We start from the raw sequence: 16,971 nt of genomic DNA on the forward strand, positions 1-16,971 counted from the left end.
TGTCCCCACACAGCTGGTTAGGGACTCAGGGCCTTTTCTGTCCCCACACAGCTGGTCAGGGACTCGGGGCCTTTTCTGTCCCCACACAGCTGGTCAGGGACTCGGGGCCTTTTCTGTCCCCACACAGCTGGTCAGGGACTCGGGGCCTTTTCTGTCCCCACACAGCTGGTCAGGGACTCGGGGCCTTTTCTGTCCCCACACAGCTGGTCAGGGACTCGGGGCCTTTTCTGTCCCCACACAGCTGGTCAGGGACTCGGGGCCTTTTCTGTCCCCACACAGCTGGTCAGGGACTCGGGGCCTTTTCTGTCCCCACACAGCTGGTCAGGGACTCGGGGCCTTTTCTGTCCCCACACAGCTGGTCAGGGACTCGGGGCCTTTTCTGTCCCCACACAGCTGGTCAGGGACTCGGGGCCTTTTCTGTCCCCACACAGCTGGTCAGGGACTCGGGGCCTTTTCTGTCCCCACACAGCTGGTCAGGGACTCGGGGCCTTTTCTGTCCCCACACAGCTGGTCAGGGACTCGGGGCCTTTTCTGTCCCCACACAGCTGGTCAGGGACTCGGGGCCTTTTCTGTCCCCACACAGCTGGTCAGGGACTCGGGGCCTTTTCTGTCCCCACACAGCTGGTCAGGGACTCGGGGCCTTTTCTGTCCCCACACAGCTGGTCAGGGACTCGGGGCCTTTTCTGTCCCCACACAGCTGGTCAGGGACTCGGGGCCTTTTCTGTCCCCACACAGCTGGTCAGGGACTCGGGGCCTTTTCTGTCCCCACACAGCTGGTCAAGGAATCGGGGCCTTTTCTGTCACCACGCAGCTGGTCAGGGACTCGGGGCCTTTTCTGTCCCCACGCAGCTGGTCAGGGACTCGGGGCTTTTTCTGTCCCCATGCAGCTGGTCAGGGACTCGGGGCCTTTTCTGTCCCCACGCAGCTGGTCAGGGACTCGGGGCCTTCTCTGTCCCCACGCAGCTGGTCAGGGACTCGGGGCCTTTTCTGTCCCCACACAGCTGGTCAGGGACTCGGAGCCTTTTCTATCCCCACACAGCTGGTCAAGGAATCGGGGCCTTTTCTGTCACCACGCAGCTGGTCAGGGACTCGGGGCCTTTTCTGTCCCCACGCAGCTGGTCAGGGACTCGGGGCCTTTTCTGTCCCCATGCAGCTGGTCAGGGACTCGGGGCCTTTTCTGTCCCCACGCAGCTGGTCAGGGACTCGGGACCTTCTCTATCCCCACGCAGCTGGTCAGGGACTCGGGGCCTTCTCTGTCCCCACGCAGCTGGTCAGGGACTCGGGGCCTTCTCTGTCCCCACGCAGCTGGTCAGGGACTCGGGGCCTTCTCTGTCCCCACGCAGCTGGTCAGGGACTCGGGGCCTTCTCTGTCCCCACGCAGCTGGTCAGGGACTCGGGGCCTTCTCTGTCCCCACGCAGCTGGTCAGGGACTCGGGGCCTTCTCTGTCCCCACGCAGCTGGTCAGGGACTCGGGGCCTTCTCTGTCCCCATGCAGCTGGTCAGGGACTCGGGGCCTTCTCTGTCCCCATGCAGCTGGTCAGGGACTCGGGGCCTTCTCTGTCCCCACGCAGCTGGTCAGAGACTCGGGGCCTTTTCTGTCCCCACGCAGCTGGTCAGGGACTCAGGGCCTTTTCTGTCCCCACGCAGCTGGTCAGGGACTCAGGGCCTTTTCTGTCCCCACGCAGCTGGTTAGGGACTCAGGGCCTTCTCTGTTCCCATGCAGCTGGCCAGGGCCATTTTTGTTCCCAAACTGCTAATAATTGCCATATTTATCTAAAAATAGCTAATCAGTGCCAATTTTACCCCAAAATAATCAATGCCATCTTTGTCCCAAAATAGCTTATACATGCCATTATGTCCAAATGGCTTATGGGAACAGGTCCACAAGTGTCCCCAGTCTGATACCAGGGAACAAAAGTTGAAAAAACGTGACCGGAACCAAAAATTGGGACATTTGGGAGGCCTGCTATAGTTAGCATGTTTCTGCTTGTAAAGGTTTAATATAGTAAGTGGTGGGTGCATTCCTAAACTGAGACTCCGTTAGAGATTTTTCCTTCTCCAACAAATGGGCAGTGGAGGTGACTAACCAATAAAATTGTGTTGTTATCAAATCTTGTTTTAATATACAAGAGAAACTCCACAACCATTCTACACTGAGAGGTGTTATGAGTTTTGGACAATATAATATCATCATTAAAGCTTTGTGAAAAGAAAAGTAAAGGTTTTGAAAGGTAATTACGGTAATCTGTACTTTGGGCTGGATATAAAGAACTCTCCTTAGTTATTTTTCTTTTTGTATCCAGTAAAACAAATGTTTAAAATACTTACCGTAATTTTCTTTTCCTTTTAGATATTCTAACCATGCACAAATTTTCTATTTTATTTTCTGTTTCCTAGGGTGAAAATGCTAAGTCAGAAGAAAATGTACTGGATTCATAAAGTAACTTGCTCAGGAAAAGAGCCGCATCTTGCTTACTGTAATGTGACGGTGTCTCCAAAAACGTTAAAGCCTGTTTGTAAGAATGGGATGCATGCTGTAGTAAAATGTCTCACTGCAACCCAATCGACTAAAACAAATGGAAAGAATTCCAAGAAAGTCCCAAAGATGACGGTAAGAAATACATGAGACAGTGGGTAAAATGATATTGCTGCCAATACAATAGCGGGGCACTTTATCAAGTTTTATACGATAAACCAAAAACTTGATAGTCTTGAATACGAAGGACTAATTTCCCTGCTTTTTGTACCAACAAATTGATATTGCTAAAATTGTTTAATTAATGGTAACTAGTACGGGCTGGTTTTATGCTCCAAAACGTAACTGTTAATGACTGCTAATTTGCATCTGTTGTATGTTTGAACACCTCCCATAGTGATCAATAATAGAAGATTAATATTAAGTGACACTTTTTTTTTTTTCCATGCAAGATGGTAAAAATTACCACCCCTCCCTTGGTGAACCGTTTATAGTGTCTTGGTAGGACAGCTATGGCAATTCGTAATGTCCTTCCAAGTTGCTAAGTGATGGTTGGTATCAGTGGAGACGAATGTGGGCAGGAGTGGACCACGGAAGCCTCAACCAGTCAGTATTTTTAGCTGCAGACATCTACCAGCTGTTGGTACTAACAATACTTAAAGACTGTTATTTACCAAAAATCATAGACACAGGAACCTTTTTCTGGTGTTGTGCACAGCATGTCCATTTAACAACTAATTTGTATTTATCGTGCTCTCCAAAATCTTATATAAATTCCCTGAGGCTACATAAACCAAGTGCAAGCAAACTGTATAACACAAAGGTAAAATACAGTACAGGGTGCCACAATCACAAAATACGAGTTGGTTATAGTTACCAAAATGCAGAGTTAAGGATCAAACTCACATGAAAAAGAGAGAAATTATAGTGCAATCTTTAATACACACAAAATATAAAAAAAAAGAAAGTAGGAACACTCACGAAAGTAAAATAAACCCATTCTTTATTCATTAAAAGCAGTTTGTATGTAAAACAAATAAACGGTCACTGCTTATGAGTTATATGTATGCATTTTAGCTCCACTCCACATCTGTCCCGAACACCACTGAGTTATTTGCTGAAGTGCTTTATGTGTAGAGTGTTGTAGCTGTGCATATTTCATTATAAATTATCACGTTTACAAATTAACCTTGTTACACCCTGCTGTCACTCACACAATAGGTTCCTGTTACTTCCTGGTTTGTTTAGCTCAGTGGAGCTAAACTCAAGAGGCAACAATTGCTCAGAGCACCTGCCTTGCAAAGACCTCTCATTGCACTACATTGGGAAGTCTGTGATTGGACAGACACAGAATGGTTGGACTGGGGAGGATTTGCAAAGGCTCCAGACAAGAGATCTGCAGCTTTTTCAAGTTGTTTTAAGATATAAGTTCAATGAAAACATGCATGTAATTTATTATGCATTTTTTTCATGCATAAAGAGATGCATGCGTGGTTTCATTGGGGTATATATACTAAATAGTAAAGTTTTTATTTATTGTCAATTTATTTTTGAATGACAGTCATGACATTGATATCAAATATTTGCATATTATCAATGGTATTACAAGTCAGAAACAGTACATTGACAATCCTTTGGGTGATACCCCTGTCACAAACATGTCCCATTTATATGTATATGGTAATATTTTACAGTACGTAGAAATGTATATTGGGTATTAACATAGTATAACATATCTATTGGTGCTACATGTAGCTTGTCTTATGACTAGAAAGGAAGTGCATTCCATTCAAGAACTCTATGAACTCTCGTAATATTGTTGAGAAACTAATGGAGATTATCATGTCTTGGTTTACCTCCTCTCTTGAGAGAAAAGGTAAAGAAAGGAAATGGAAATGTAGAGTCTAGGAGAAAGGAGAAGAGTGGACAGGGTATATAGGTCACCGGGTGGGGGTAGGGCCACTCAGGATTACGGTCCACACAGCTCCATCCCCAACGATAGTTGCGGGGCAGGTGGGACAGGGCTACCACAAGAAAGCACAAACAGTTTCTTCAGCCTCAGACTGTAGCCCTATTTAAGAATTATTGTTTAAATATATATAAAAAATGTATTCAGAACAACAGGCAATTCCTCCTATTTAGTCTGCCAGATCTCTATTTAGCCAGGGTTTCCAAATTTTCTCAAATTTCTTCACGGATCCTCTGACCCCAGCGGTCAGATTGTCCATCATATATGTATCTCGTAATTTAGTCAGTACCACCTGATGAGAGGGGACTTCTGCTAACGCCCGCCTAGCCGCTAAGCTAACCTTGTGTATTAACAATTGTTCGTGCTTGGTCCAGCCCTCCAAAGGTTTGCTTAATAAGTATACCCATCGGTTTCATTGAAAGATTTGACCCATCAAGTCCTTTATCCTTTGCCAATATATTTGTAAAGATTTCATTTTCAATTATTATTATTATTTTTTATTATTATTTGGGTAGTGAAGTTTAAGCTGCATCTCTTACCGTGCACTCTCTTTGTAAAACAGACTCCGTAACACAGAATGTCTGGACATAAAAATTTAATATTAGAGGGATGATACTCACAATGTCCTTTAATGTTACATGTACCCTCATGTCACAAATAAAAAATTATATTTCTGTGTTTTTACTCTCTTAGGAGCCTGTGGTGAGACTAAGGGCTGGACCTCATGCTGGAGAGGGAAGGGTGGAAGTGTTAAGAAATGGAAAATGGGGGACTATCTGTGATGATAAATGGAACCTCATATCGGCCAGTGTTCTATGCCGAGAACTTGGATACGGATCTGCTAAAGAAGCTATATTTGGAGCCCAATTGGGACAAGGTAATAATCTTATTATACACTAATAATTTAACCTGTGATTAATATTTTGCCAATTATCATTTAGTAACCCAACACGTTGAGCTGGAATGAATTAGCAGTGAAATCTTTATGAGAATATAATTACAATGCTAACATCATACTTGTTAATGCAATCTAGTAATTACACAAGTAATAAAGTATTTGACTTGGCAAGAGATGTGAGAGGCAAAAATTATTTCTTAAAATGGTTTATGCAAATGTTTCAAAGAAAACTGATGAATTGAATAGCATATCTCTCTCTCGTAGATATAGAGTTTGCTGCCAAGAAATTGGGTTTTCAATCAAGTCTTGTTTCTGTTTCTAATTGTATTGCCTGACTGAGAATAATTTACATATTAACAAAAATAGTTGCCTCGTTAAAATATATTAAGTAGCTACTGCTTTACCTTGTTAATCTAGTGCTAAACGTTGGATTGGAGATGCATTTATGTTTTCGCACAAAAATAGCAGTATTCAGTTCCATGTTCTGAATTACCATCATTTTTTTCTCTCCTACAATTGGCTATAGATCCTTGATCCATCATGTACTATCTTGGCATGGGTAATATATTTAATTAGAACACTGCACTTTTCTAAAAAGAAAACCCCATAACTGGTATCAGAGCAGATTTTGGTAGTGATGCATACATTTCTTTATACAATCTAACCACTTGACCCACTTCTGCAAAGCTCTACAAAGCCAGCTTCACTGGACTTGCGTATGAAACCCGTCATACTTCATCAAGGGAATTTTATCTAATCCAGGTCTTGGCCCAATACATATGAACGAGGTGCTCTGCAATGGATGGGAAAAATCTATCACAAACTGCAAGTTCAAAGAGGCGAGTGTAGCAGGATGTCAACATGAGGAAGATGCAGCGGTAAAATGTAACATACCGCAAATGGGATATAAGAACCAGGTGAGGATTCCATTTCAATCTCCACATGTACAATATGCAGTATGTTAATTCACTTCATATGTCTTCAAATACTCTTCTCACACTACTCAAATACTCTACTCACACTACTCACATTACTCAAATACTCTACTCACACACACTGCTCACACTACTCAAATACTCTACTCACACTACTCAAATACTCTACTCACACTACTCAAATACTCTACTCACACATACTACTCAAACTACTCAAATACACTACACACACTACTCAAACACACTACTAAAACACACTGCACACACTACTCAAATACACTACTCAGGCTACTCAAATACTCTACTCATACTACTCAAATACACTACTCAAATACTCTACTCACACTACTCAAATACTCTACTCACATTACTCAAATACACTACTCACACATACATAATACTCAAACACACTACACACACTACTCAAATACTCTACTCACTACTCAAATACTCTACTCACTACTCAAATACTCTACTCACTACTCAAATACACTACACACACTACTCAAACACACTACACATACTACTCACACTACTCAAATACACTACTCACATTACTCAAATACACTACTCACATTACTCAAATACACTGCTCACATTACTCAAATACTCTACTCACACTACTCAAATACTCTACTCGCATTACTCAAATACACTACTCACATTACTTAAATACTCTGCTCACACTGCTCAAATACACAACTCTAGAGTTTTGTTTATTGTAAATCTGGTTTTATTAGGAAAAAGAGGTTAAACAAAACATCACAGTCATAATCGCATATACAGCACATATTTCCAAATAAATACAATTAAAGTAATCTTTGAAAATTTTAATATAAACAAGCTAAACCCTCACTCTCCTTTTTTTGTCTGAAACTCCACCATATGATTGGTGTGCTCAAATTATAAAGAAGAGTTAAGAGAAAAGGAGAAAATAAACAGATGGATGAAATCGTTTGATAGAGGAAGAGATTTTACATTTGGACATTGTCAGAAAAGGCAATGACGAACACAACAGTAGTACACATTAAGAAACCGTGCGTACCCACAAAAATACAGGTTTAAAATTTACAAGGCTCCTTAAAATTACCTATCTCGGCAAACAAATATGGGGATTTTGTTGCACCATATCCACATATTGTGTTAAGCCCAGCTCTACGCCACAGTACCACAATATTGGTGGGTCCAATGCAAATTTTAATGTGGTAGACAAATTAAATAGTGCTAAATGAACTATGTATTTTAATAATCTGTTGTAGGTTATTGTGAATATATATGTATTGCATAATGAATGTGATAAAAATCACAATTCAAAAAATAGTGTCAAAACTAAACAATTAAAGTGATAGCGCTTTGATGTATATACCCACAATGCAAATAATTTATCTGCTCTATATCAAATGAAAGTTTGAAACACAACCGTAATAACAAAACTTACAAGGCAAGGAAACGGCAAGTTAGGGGGAGAGAGAAATCTAAGAATATTTAGAAGAAGACAATGTATTACACATGACAAAGGACATTATAGGAAGTTAAAGTTGACCGCTTGGTATTGTTTTATCTACAGAGTTACCAACAATTTAGCACAATAAAGATTTAAAGGATCTAACAAGCAAAGTGTTTAGAAAACAATATACAAAAGTTACAATTGAGAAATAAAAAGCCCAAATTTCTTATACAATGATCACTTGCTGCATGTATTTTAACTTTCAGTCCCATAGTAATTTTGTCCTTAAATTAATTAAAAATAACTTAATTTTCATCAACAATTACTTGACACCGTTTTATTGCAGATACGCTTGACTGGAGGAAGGTCACTTGAAGAGGGCACTGTGGAGGTGCTGGTAGACGTTAAGGGTGTTAAGAAGTGGGGGGCTATATGTGGAGAGCTCTGGGGGATGAATGAAGCCATGGTCGTGTGCAGGCAGCTGGGATTAGGTTTTGCCAACCATGCCCTACAGGTAGGTAACAAACATGTCTTGCATTATTTTTATCTTGGCCTTTTTCAGTGTTTATTAGATGGAACAAGCTCAGAAAAGTGCACCTTGCCAAAAACATTGGTTTAAAAAAATGTGGTACTCCCAGATGTTGTTGGATTAAAATTGCTAGGATGCTGTGCTATACTGTGGAAGTTGTATTCCGACAAGAGATTTGGGGTGCTAAAATGTGATACTTCTAGACTCTAGAGACATTTTGGCAAATTCTATGTTATATATTTAAAGAATCTGCATTACATTAAACCTATAATGGGTCCTCAAAAGCCTTGTATGATAGAGTACCATAGGATAAATTGTTTGCTAACTACTTTTAGTTACCAAGGAAACTGTGATGGCTAAATAGATATATATTTTTTTTATATGATGCATTTTTAATGAGTCCGATCCGAGTTTCTCTATATGACAGATTTTGCTTGTAATAGTTCTTGGAGCATAATTTAAGAAAAATATAATATCTCACGTATAATCCCAATTATTTTATGTTTCCTACGTTTTGGTGGATTCAGTCCTCATTTAAAGAAAAATGGGAAGAATTGCGAGTAAAAACAAGCATACACAGGTTATACAAAATGAGATTCTTCGTAGGAAATGTTAATCCAGGGAAATATCTGATTGTCTCTAAAGAAAATAAATCCTCTTTTTTTTTTTCCCCTCTTGAGACGAATTGGAAACAGCAGATAATAACCACAGCTCAACAAATTTCCCACTTCAATTACAGGTTTGTCTCCAACTGTAATTATATAATAATGAATTCATGAACATAAAACATATGTTCCCAGGTCCACAAGGAGGCATCTGTCCTTGAATGAGTATAGTCGATAGCTATACATGAACCTATAAGTGAGAGACAGTAAACACATACTTAAATAAATCCCAAAACATCAGTGTTGTCTTCTGCAGTGTGAAAATTTTACATACTACAGGGCAACAACTTCCATGTGGTGCCCATCAACCTCGAGGAGTGATATTTGTGGGTAGATGTATGTGGATGTAAGAAACTGGAAGATCAGTGCCCCTTCAATTCTAATTTGCATATGTTTGCTCTTGTAGTTAACGAGTGCATTAGAGTATGATGCCAACAATTCTCCTGCTTCTCCCCAATAAACCACAAATGAATGTAATCGTAGACTCGAGCATCCAAGGTCCTGACCAAACAGAGTACCTTGTGATGCCCATCGCTATGCCACTAACTAGGTAAGGGCCCCCACAGGTTTATTGGGAGGTTCAAATCAGGGGACTGGGGGTGGCCATGGCAGGTGGCATTGATTTTATGGCCAGTAAGCCATAAATTGTGTTGATTTTGATGAATGTTTTGGGTCATTGTCCTGGTAGAAGATCCAACCATGAGCCATTTAAAACTTTCTGGCAGAGGCAGACCGGTGTACATTTAATATCTGTTGATATAAGATAAAGTCCATGTATCTGAACAAAATGTCCAGGTCCTCTGGAAGAAAAACTGACCCTAAAATATTAAAGAGCCACCACCATATTTAACCTTTGGCATGAGGTACTTTCCATATGGTTACCTCTCTGTGTGAGCCAAACCCACCTCTCATGTTTATTGACTAGAATTCTCTATTTTGATTTCATCTGAGCATAGAACCCGATCCCATTTGAAGCTCCATGGGTGTGTCTGGAAAACTGAAAATGCTTGAGTTTGTTTTTGGATGAGAGTAGAATCCCTTCCAAACAACGTGTGGAAACGTGGGGTCAGAAAGTCTCCAAGCTGACGTCACCCAAGGCACAACTAACTTATGCAATTCTCCAGCTTTGATCATTGGAGGTTTTTTGGCCACTCAAACCATCCTTTTCACAGTGCATTGAGACAATACAGACACATGTCCTCTTCCAGGTTGATTCATTACATTTCCAGTTACCTGGAACTGCTAAATTATTGCAATGATGGCAATTTGTATTTTCAATGCTTTTGCTATTTACTTACAGCCACTTCCCATTTTGTGAAGCTCAACAACCATTTGCCACACATCACAGCTATATTCCTTGGTCTTACCCATTATAATGAATAACTAAGGGAATTTGTCCTCTTACCTCATATGTATACCTGTGTGAAACAGGAAGTCATGGTTGAACAATTTACAGTTCATAGTCACCAAGGTGTACTACATTTTCTGAAAAATATTAATAGGAATATACTTTATTATAATGTATATTTACCTCTTATGAATTCATAGGGGTGCCACACATATATTTAACAAACATTATTTTTCACAGCCTGTTTGCTCATATTTACTAAGGTTGCCAATATTAGTGGAGGGCCCTGTACATTTATTGAAAGAGAACGTGAGCATCTAAGAAGTCTTATTAGCTTGTTATCAACGTAAGTGGTCTGAATGGTATTTACTTTCTTACTCACAGGAGACATGGTATTGGCAAGGGACCCCGGGTGCATTAGACGTGGTGATGAGCGGTGTCCATTGCATAGGAACGGAGATGTCAATACTACAATGCCGGCATCATAGTGTTGTGCATTGCCCTCGTGGTGGAGGCAGACATTCTGCTGGAGTTACATGCACAGAACGTATGTTTCATTGCCTTACATGCAATCACTTAACGCAATAAAAGGCAGCTTTTCTAATTTTTGTGCAACAATATATCTATGTTGAGTGCTTTATGGCTTGACCTGTTTCATGTAATACCACCTTGAGTAGGGTAACAGCACACTTTGGAAATAACAATTCTTTTTTGGTTTTTTTATGTAGAGCAGTGGTTCCCAAACATGTCATCTTGCCCCATCAATAGTCCAGAATTTATGTATTTCCCCTTTCTATTCCAATGGAGATACTGACAAAACCTGAACGTTTGGGAACCCCTAATCTAAAGCTTATAAGTCAGTTGTTCAAGGACCACCAATAAATTAGAACGTATTATTTTTTTTTACATCCTGTTTGAAATAGAATTGGGTATTGTCAAAATCCTTGGAAAACATTTTGTTCTTGAGCTCTGTTTTGGGAACAAATTTATCATTTCTACTTGTAGATCACTTTTCATTTGACCTGGTCATTTACAAACTGGATGTCCTATTGTGGTTGGGTGTGTCCTTTATACATTGGTCCTTTGTTTGGCCATGAGGACTGGATTGAGATTACAACGTTTGGCATATGTACACTTTAACTAAAGCTTCTCTGTCAGATACATGGCATTATTGCTGTTTAAATTCTGTGTTTTATCCTAGTTTATATTCTCGTGATATCCAGTGGTCGCCACACTTATTCATTAAAACATTTTCAAGGTGAATTATACCTGCCATTTCCAATGTGTTGTTTCTGTAGATGCACCAGACATCATTTTAAATGCCGATTTGGCTCAGGAGTCTGCTTATTTAGAAGATCGGCCACTCAGTATGCTTGAGTGCGCCCACGAGGAGGAATGCCTATCCAAGTCAGCAGATGATATGTCCTGGCCCTATGGTCACCGAAGACTACTGCGTTTCACATCAAGAATTCATAATATTGGGAGAGCAGACTTTGTCCCAAGGAATGGAAGGCACACATGGGTCTGGCATGAATGTCATAGGTAGGTGATAACAAAACGTTTAATGTTTGCTTCCTAATATGGCATTTAATGGAGTGGAGTAAAACAATATATGAATACATAATAACCACTACGTTGCATCCTGTGGTAAATGGAACATTTATTTTAATGGTGGTTTACACGGCTGTCTGATGCTGCCTTTGTGATGATAACCAGGGATGAAAACATCTTATCTTTCCACTTTCTAGTGCAATAAAAGGTCTACTAAATGTACCTAAGCCATTTCATCTCAACGAAGTGGTCTGGGTGCAGTGTCCCTGTACTCTTAACCCTCCAATGTAAAATATTGCAGGTTGTTTTTAGAAACTGCGATGTTTTACATTGGAGGGTTAAGTCCACCACCGGTGCCCGTCAGCATGGCTGCCAGTACAGGCGCTTCCACTGCACTGACAGAGTAAAATGCCATCATGTGATGTGAAAGCCCCAGTTTGCATGTTTGTGCTGAGCTCACTTCGCGTGTGCAATAGGTCCCCTCTAACGAGCATTGCGTTGGACCATCATGGAGAAGGCACTGCTAGGGGAGGAGAGCTAAGCAGAGGCAAGGCAGCCTCGATGCTGGAACAAAGCAAGTAAAAATATATTTTAACCCTTTCTGTGGGGGAGAGGTACATGATACCACTAAGGACAGTAATACAGATTTTTATTCCAAACATTATAGTGTTTATTTAGCTGAACATGTGACCAAACATCTCAGTCTCAAAAGACCGCCATAGAAACGTAGAAAAGACAATCTGTTTTATCATCTAGTGGTTTCATATTTTTGTTGTATTTCCTTGTCCTGGTTACATTGTGTCCTCACGCTGTACTTAGGAAAGAGAAGCTTAATATATATATTATGCATGTATAAGTATTTAATTATTGATATAGAGACAAAAAATTAGGTTAAAGAAATACATTGTACATAATCCATAAGAGCCAAGGATTTACGAGGTTTTCAGTTTAATTTAGGCTGCCAAATGTTTCATTTCCAGAGAGAATCACATTTGTTTAACCCCTTAAGGACACATGACATGTCTGACACGTCATGATTCCCTTTTATTCCAGAAGTTTGGTCCTTAAGGGGTTAAAAGTTGACAACTTAGAGACTGGATGGAATGTTTCCAATTTGAATCAATAATATTTTTTGTTACAGCCAAAATTCTAATTATTAATTTAATGTCAATGGATAATTATGCCTCAAATTACTGCATTGAGAAAGAATAACTGGGTATACACTAGTCATTTCATGACATGTGGCTCTCTAAAGGTTAGAAAATGAAGTAGACATATTAAGTATCCAATATCTGCTAGATTAAAGATTCTGTGTTAAAACATGCATTGCATTTTGCAGAGCGGTTTATTTTCCCTATTTGCCATAGCATTATAGGTGTACAGTAAAGTGGTGCCTGCTGTATTGGGGAATTGTAGATCTAGACCATGGGTTCTCAAACTCCGGCCCCCCAGATGTTGCTGAACTACAACTCCATGATTCTTTTAATTACATAGCCAGAGAATCATGGGAATTGTAGTTCAGCAACATCTGGGGGGCCGGAGTTTGAGGACCTATGATCTAGACTGTCAAGGATTATGGGAAATTGGACCCCAAATATCAGGAATAGCATGGTTTCAGGGGAACCGATAGCCAAACAAGCATCCTGCCGCAGAGCAGTTTGCAATATTAAGAGGGGTATTTTAACACTTTATTATAATTCACTAATCACTACATGCAAAATGATTGTTTGTCAGGCCTTGATACATATTAGTAGGTAATTACTATTGATTTCTGTTTCTACCAAGACAATCTGTGGAGAGAATTAGAAATTGACTTTGCCTTCATCCTCTGGTTACAAGTGATCCGCAATAAATAGAATCTTGAAGCCATTAACCTATCTGAAGGATAGTGATGATTATATGTAAATATATTACTCCTAAGAGCAGAACATCGCTTACAAATTTGGGACTTTGTACAAGGAGGATATGGGGGGCTCCAAACCTTCATTCACAGAAACACATACGTAAATTGACACACATACATAACTAGCTATTTCTAAACATGTAATTAGGTATACATAGTTTCTAATTTACATACATGTATTTAGCCTGATCCATATATCCATGCAAATAACTAGCCACACCAACCTAATCAGCAACACACAGTATGACTATATATGCATGCGTATTGTCTAACATGCATACACAGTTACACACTAACAGACATACATTAACATGCCTATGCATCCACACAACACAGACAGACTTATAGACACATTAAGAGAGATACACTATATTTATTCAGACAATCTAACACTATCACCCATACCAGACGTGGAGATTTATTTTGGTTCAAACTGCAATTCATCTGGAATTGCCCTGATCAGGTGATTGGTCAAATACCTGAACTCCTAGCCAAAATGTATCCGAATCATGAACCAACCGAAACTTGTAATGACCGAGCAGGTTTGTTTTGGCACATGATTCTGGATTGTGCCAATAAATAGAGATGATGAGTGGGGGAAAAAAAGATGATTGGCTACGGGACAGTCACTAAATGTTGATTTTATTCACATTTTTCACAAGTGATCAATATAGGGGAAAAAAAATGAAAGTATATATATTTAAATATATAAGATATAGCATTATTTTATTTTCTCTTTTAGCTCTTCCTCCTCTTTTTACCTATAGTTGTTAATTTTTCTCACTTGATCTGTGAACCAAATGGCACAAACTTTTCCTTATCAGAGTACTGCAAAATATATAAAGTACATTAATTATGCAATTTTTGCACCATTTTGGTTAGCCTAATTCGGTTCCCCAATCAGCTTGTTGATCTCAAAATTCTGCTGAGTCAAACTGACATATGGCTAAAATGTGGTCGTTCCGAAGATTTTTGGCCAAGCCAAATCTTCTCACTGTGCATAAGTCGAACACATTCTAAAACACATATACAGTAACACGCATAATATTGTATAATCCTTCCCTCTCAGCCTGCTTACCAGCTGTCTGTGGAGGGAGAGAGTAGAGAGGTTCTGGTCTGCTGTCCCTAGTGTCCATGTTGGGGGAACAAGAGAGCTGTGCATTGACCAGCACATTCTTTCCTCCTGCTTCCCCTCAGCAATAGCACAGGCTGTGGCTCCAAGATATGATATCACATGACTGAGCCCCACTTCCACTTACATTTGCACCTAGAATGTCTGTCTGTATGAGCACCCAAGTTGTCTTGTGTGAGAGCTACTCCATCATGGGACCTTTCACAGAAGAAGTCCCACTACCACCCAAAGGCTACCCAGGATCTCTGTATGATAAATCAGCCATTGTTCAGAATGTCGTGCGTAGTCTTTGACATTAACAGCCAGCAGAATTCCTGAAATTCCATAATTTTTTTTTTTTTTCTGGAAACATATTTCACTCAGGAAAATAGGAGCTGGAAAGATTCTGCAGATTTCCGTATGGAAAGCATTTTATGTATGAAAGACTCTGTAAGGGGAATACATGACTTCTATCATTTTATATATGAAGTCTGAATGCCTCCATTGAAACTCACCTTTGTAAACATGGTTATGTTTAATTAATGTGATACGTATTTCATTGAAATTACCACCGAGTCTACACGAGGTGAGGAATAATGTAAGTGCAGGCAGGGGATCTCTCCAGCACCTCTCAGACTTTTATTTCAGATTAATCCATAGAAAATAACATTTAAGTGATTTTTTTTTTCTTATTGGATCTCAAGGCTGACTAAAGAGGAGTGCACGCTTGCAAGAAGAATAAAGAGTTGTGATAATGTCAGATGAGCGTCTCTTTAACGAGCCCTTTCTCACAGCAGTATCTTGTCTGCACCAGCGGGTAGCAGCTAAACATTCTGAATGGGATTTCTATAAGCAAGAAAAGCAGAACACTTATATAAACTCCCACCCATGTTCTGCAGGAGCCCAAAGCCCAGGGCCATCAGCTACAGCAATCAAGCTTATAGTGATATGCAAAATAACAGTGCTGGCATTATTGACAAAACTGTTCATTCTTACTAGAAGCCCATCGATACATCATAGGCTAGATGCAATAAGCTGTGCAAAAATTCAAAGCTAGCATCTCTGCTCCAAGGAAACAGACCTTCAAACAATGGCTCCAAATCATCGCACACTTTTTTGTTTTTTTTTAATATATGTTGATGCAATTAGATAGAGTGGTGGGATCACAATAGTCTGGACGTATTGAAATAATGAAAACAAAAGAGGGGGAGGTGGATTTTTCAAATAATTTAAAAAACAATAAGTAGCCAAATTACGTTAAAAATGGCAATCTATTTAAAATACACAAATAAAACCAAGCTTCCAGCGTTTTGTGACATTACGTGGTCCTATCCATGCAGTGTTAGAATGGTCAAGGGGCTTGTTACTACAGGTTGTCTAACTCCTACTTAGTTACAGGTTACTTTTTTTTTTTTTTTTTTTTAATCTAGTGGTGCGGGGCCCACCACCCCCTTAACAGAGGTATATGCTGCATGATGAGAGTATCTCTCATAGCGCAACAGGAGTGTATAACTACGTGGCGGGAGTATATAGCTGCATGTTGTGAGTATTTCATAGCTTGATGGTGCATGGTGGGAGTAATACATGGATTAACCGGAGCTGCATGGTGGGAGTATAATAATATTTTATTTGGACGGAAGTGCATAACTGTATGTCGGGAGTACTTCATAGCTTGATAGGAGTATTTAACTGCATGGCTGGAGTATCTTGTAGCTTGACGGGAGTATATAACTGCAAGGTAGGGGGTGTTTGCCATGATTGCTGGGTGCATATGGAACAGCTGCAATATAACTGTATGTCACTTGGTAGTGTCGCTATGTTTTACTTTTAATCTTTTTGTGGTTGTCGTTTGTTTTGCTCTTGTTATTTCCTTGCGGCTGTGGATTGTTAAAGAAATGATTGTACAGCGGCCTTCTTGTAAAGAATGCATTACATTTATCTGAGAAATTTCAATTTACATTTTACAATTTTCTGAAGGGAAACTAAACCTACATCACAAACTAATAACTTTTTTTTATTAAAGGAACACTATAGTCCCCTAAATTACTTTAGCTAAATAAAGCAGTTTTAGTGTATAGATCATTCCCCTGCAATTTCACTGCTCAATTCACTGTCATTTAGGAGTTAAAGCACTTTGTT

General features: G+C 39.9%; 1 protein-coding gene across 1 annotated transcript in view; it reads left to right on the forward strand.

Annotated features, from left to right (window-relative positions):
* LOXL4 (lysyl oxidase like 4) overlaps positions 1 to 16,971 on the forward strand; it is a 51,544-nt gene that overhangs the window by 24,685 nt on the left and 9,888 nt on the right. Inside the window, exons 6-11 of the mRNA XM_063435009.1 lie at positions 2,398 to 2,611; positions 5,139 to 5,322; positions 6,106 to 6,260; positions 8,072 to 8,239; positions 10,652 to 10,814; positions 11,566 to 11,809. Of these exons, the coding sequence (XP_063291079.1) occupies positions 2,398 to 2,611; positions 5,139 to 5,322; positions 6,106 to 6,260; positions 8,072 to 8,239; positions 10,652 to 10,814; positions 11,566 to 11,809 (1,128 nt within the window). The remainder of the gene's footprint in view (positions 1 to 2,397; positions 2,612 to 5,138; positions 5,323 to 6,105; positions 6,261 to 8,071; positions 8,240 to 10,651; positions 10,815 to 11,565; positions 11,810 to 16,971) is intronic.

The sequence above is a fragment of the Pelobates fuscus genome, chromosome 10, assembly GCF_036172605.1.
Source record: "Pelobates fuscus isolate aPelFus1 chromosome 10, aPelFus1.pri, whole genome shotgun sequence".
NCBI classification, from domain to species: domain Eukaryota; kingdom Metazoa; phylum Chordata; class Amphibia; order Anura; family Pelobatidae; genus Pelobates; species Pelobates fuscus.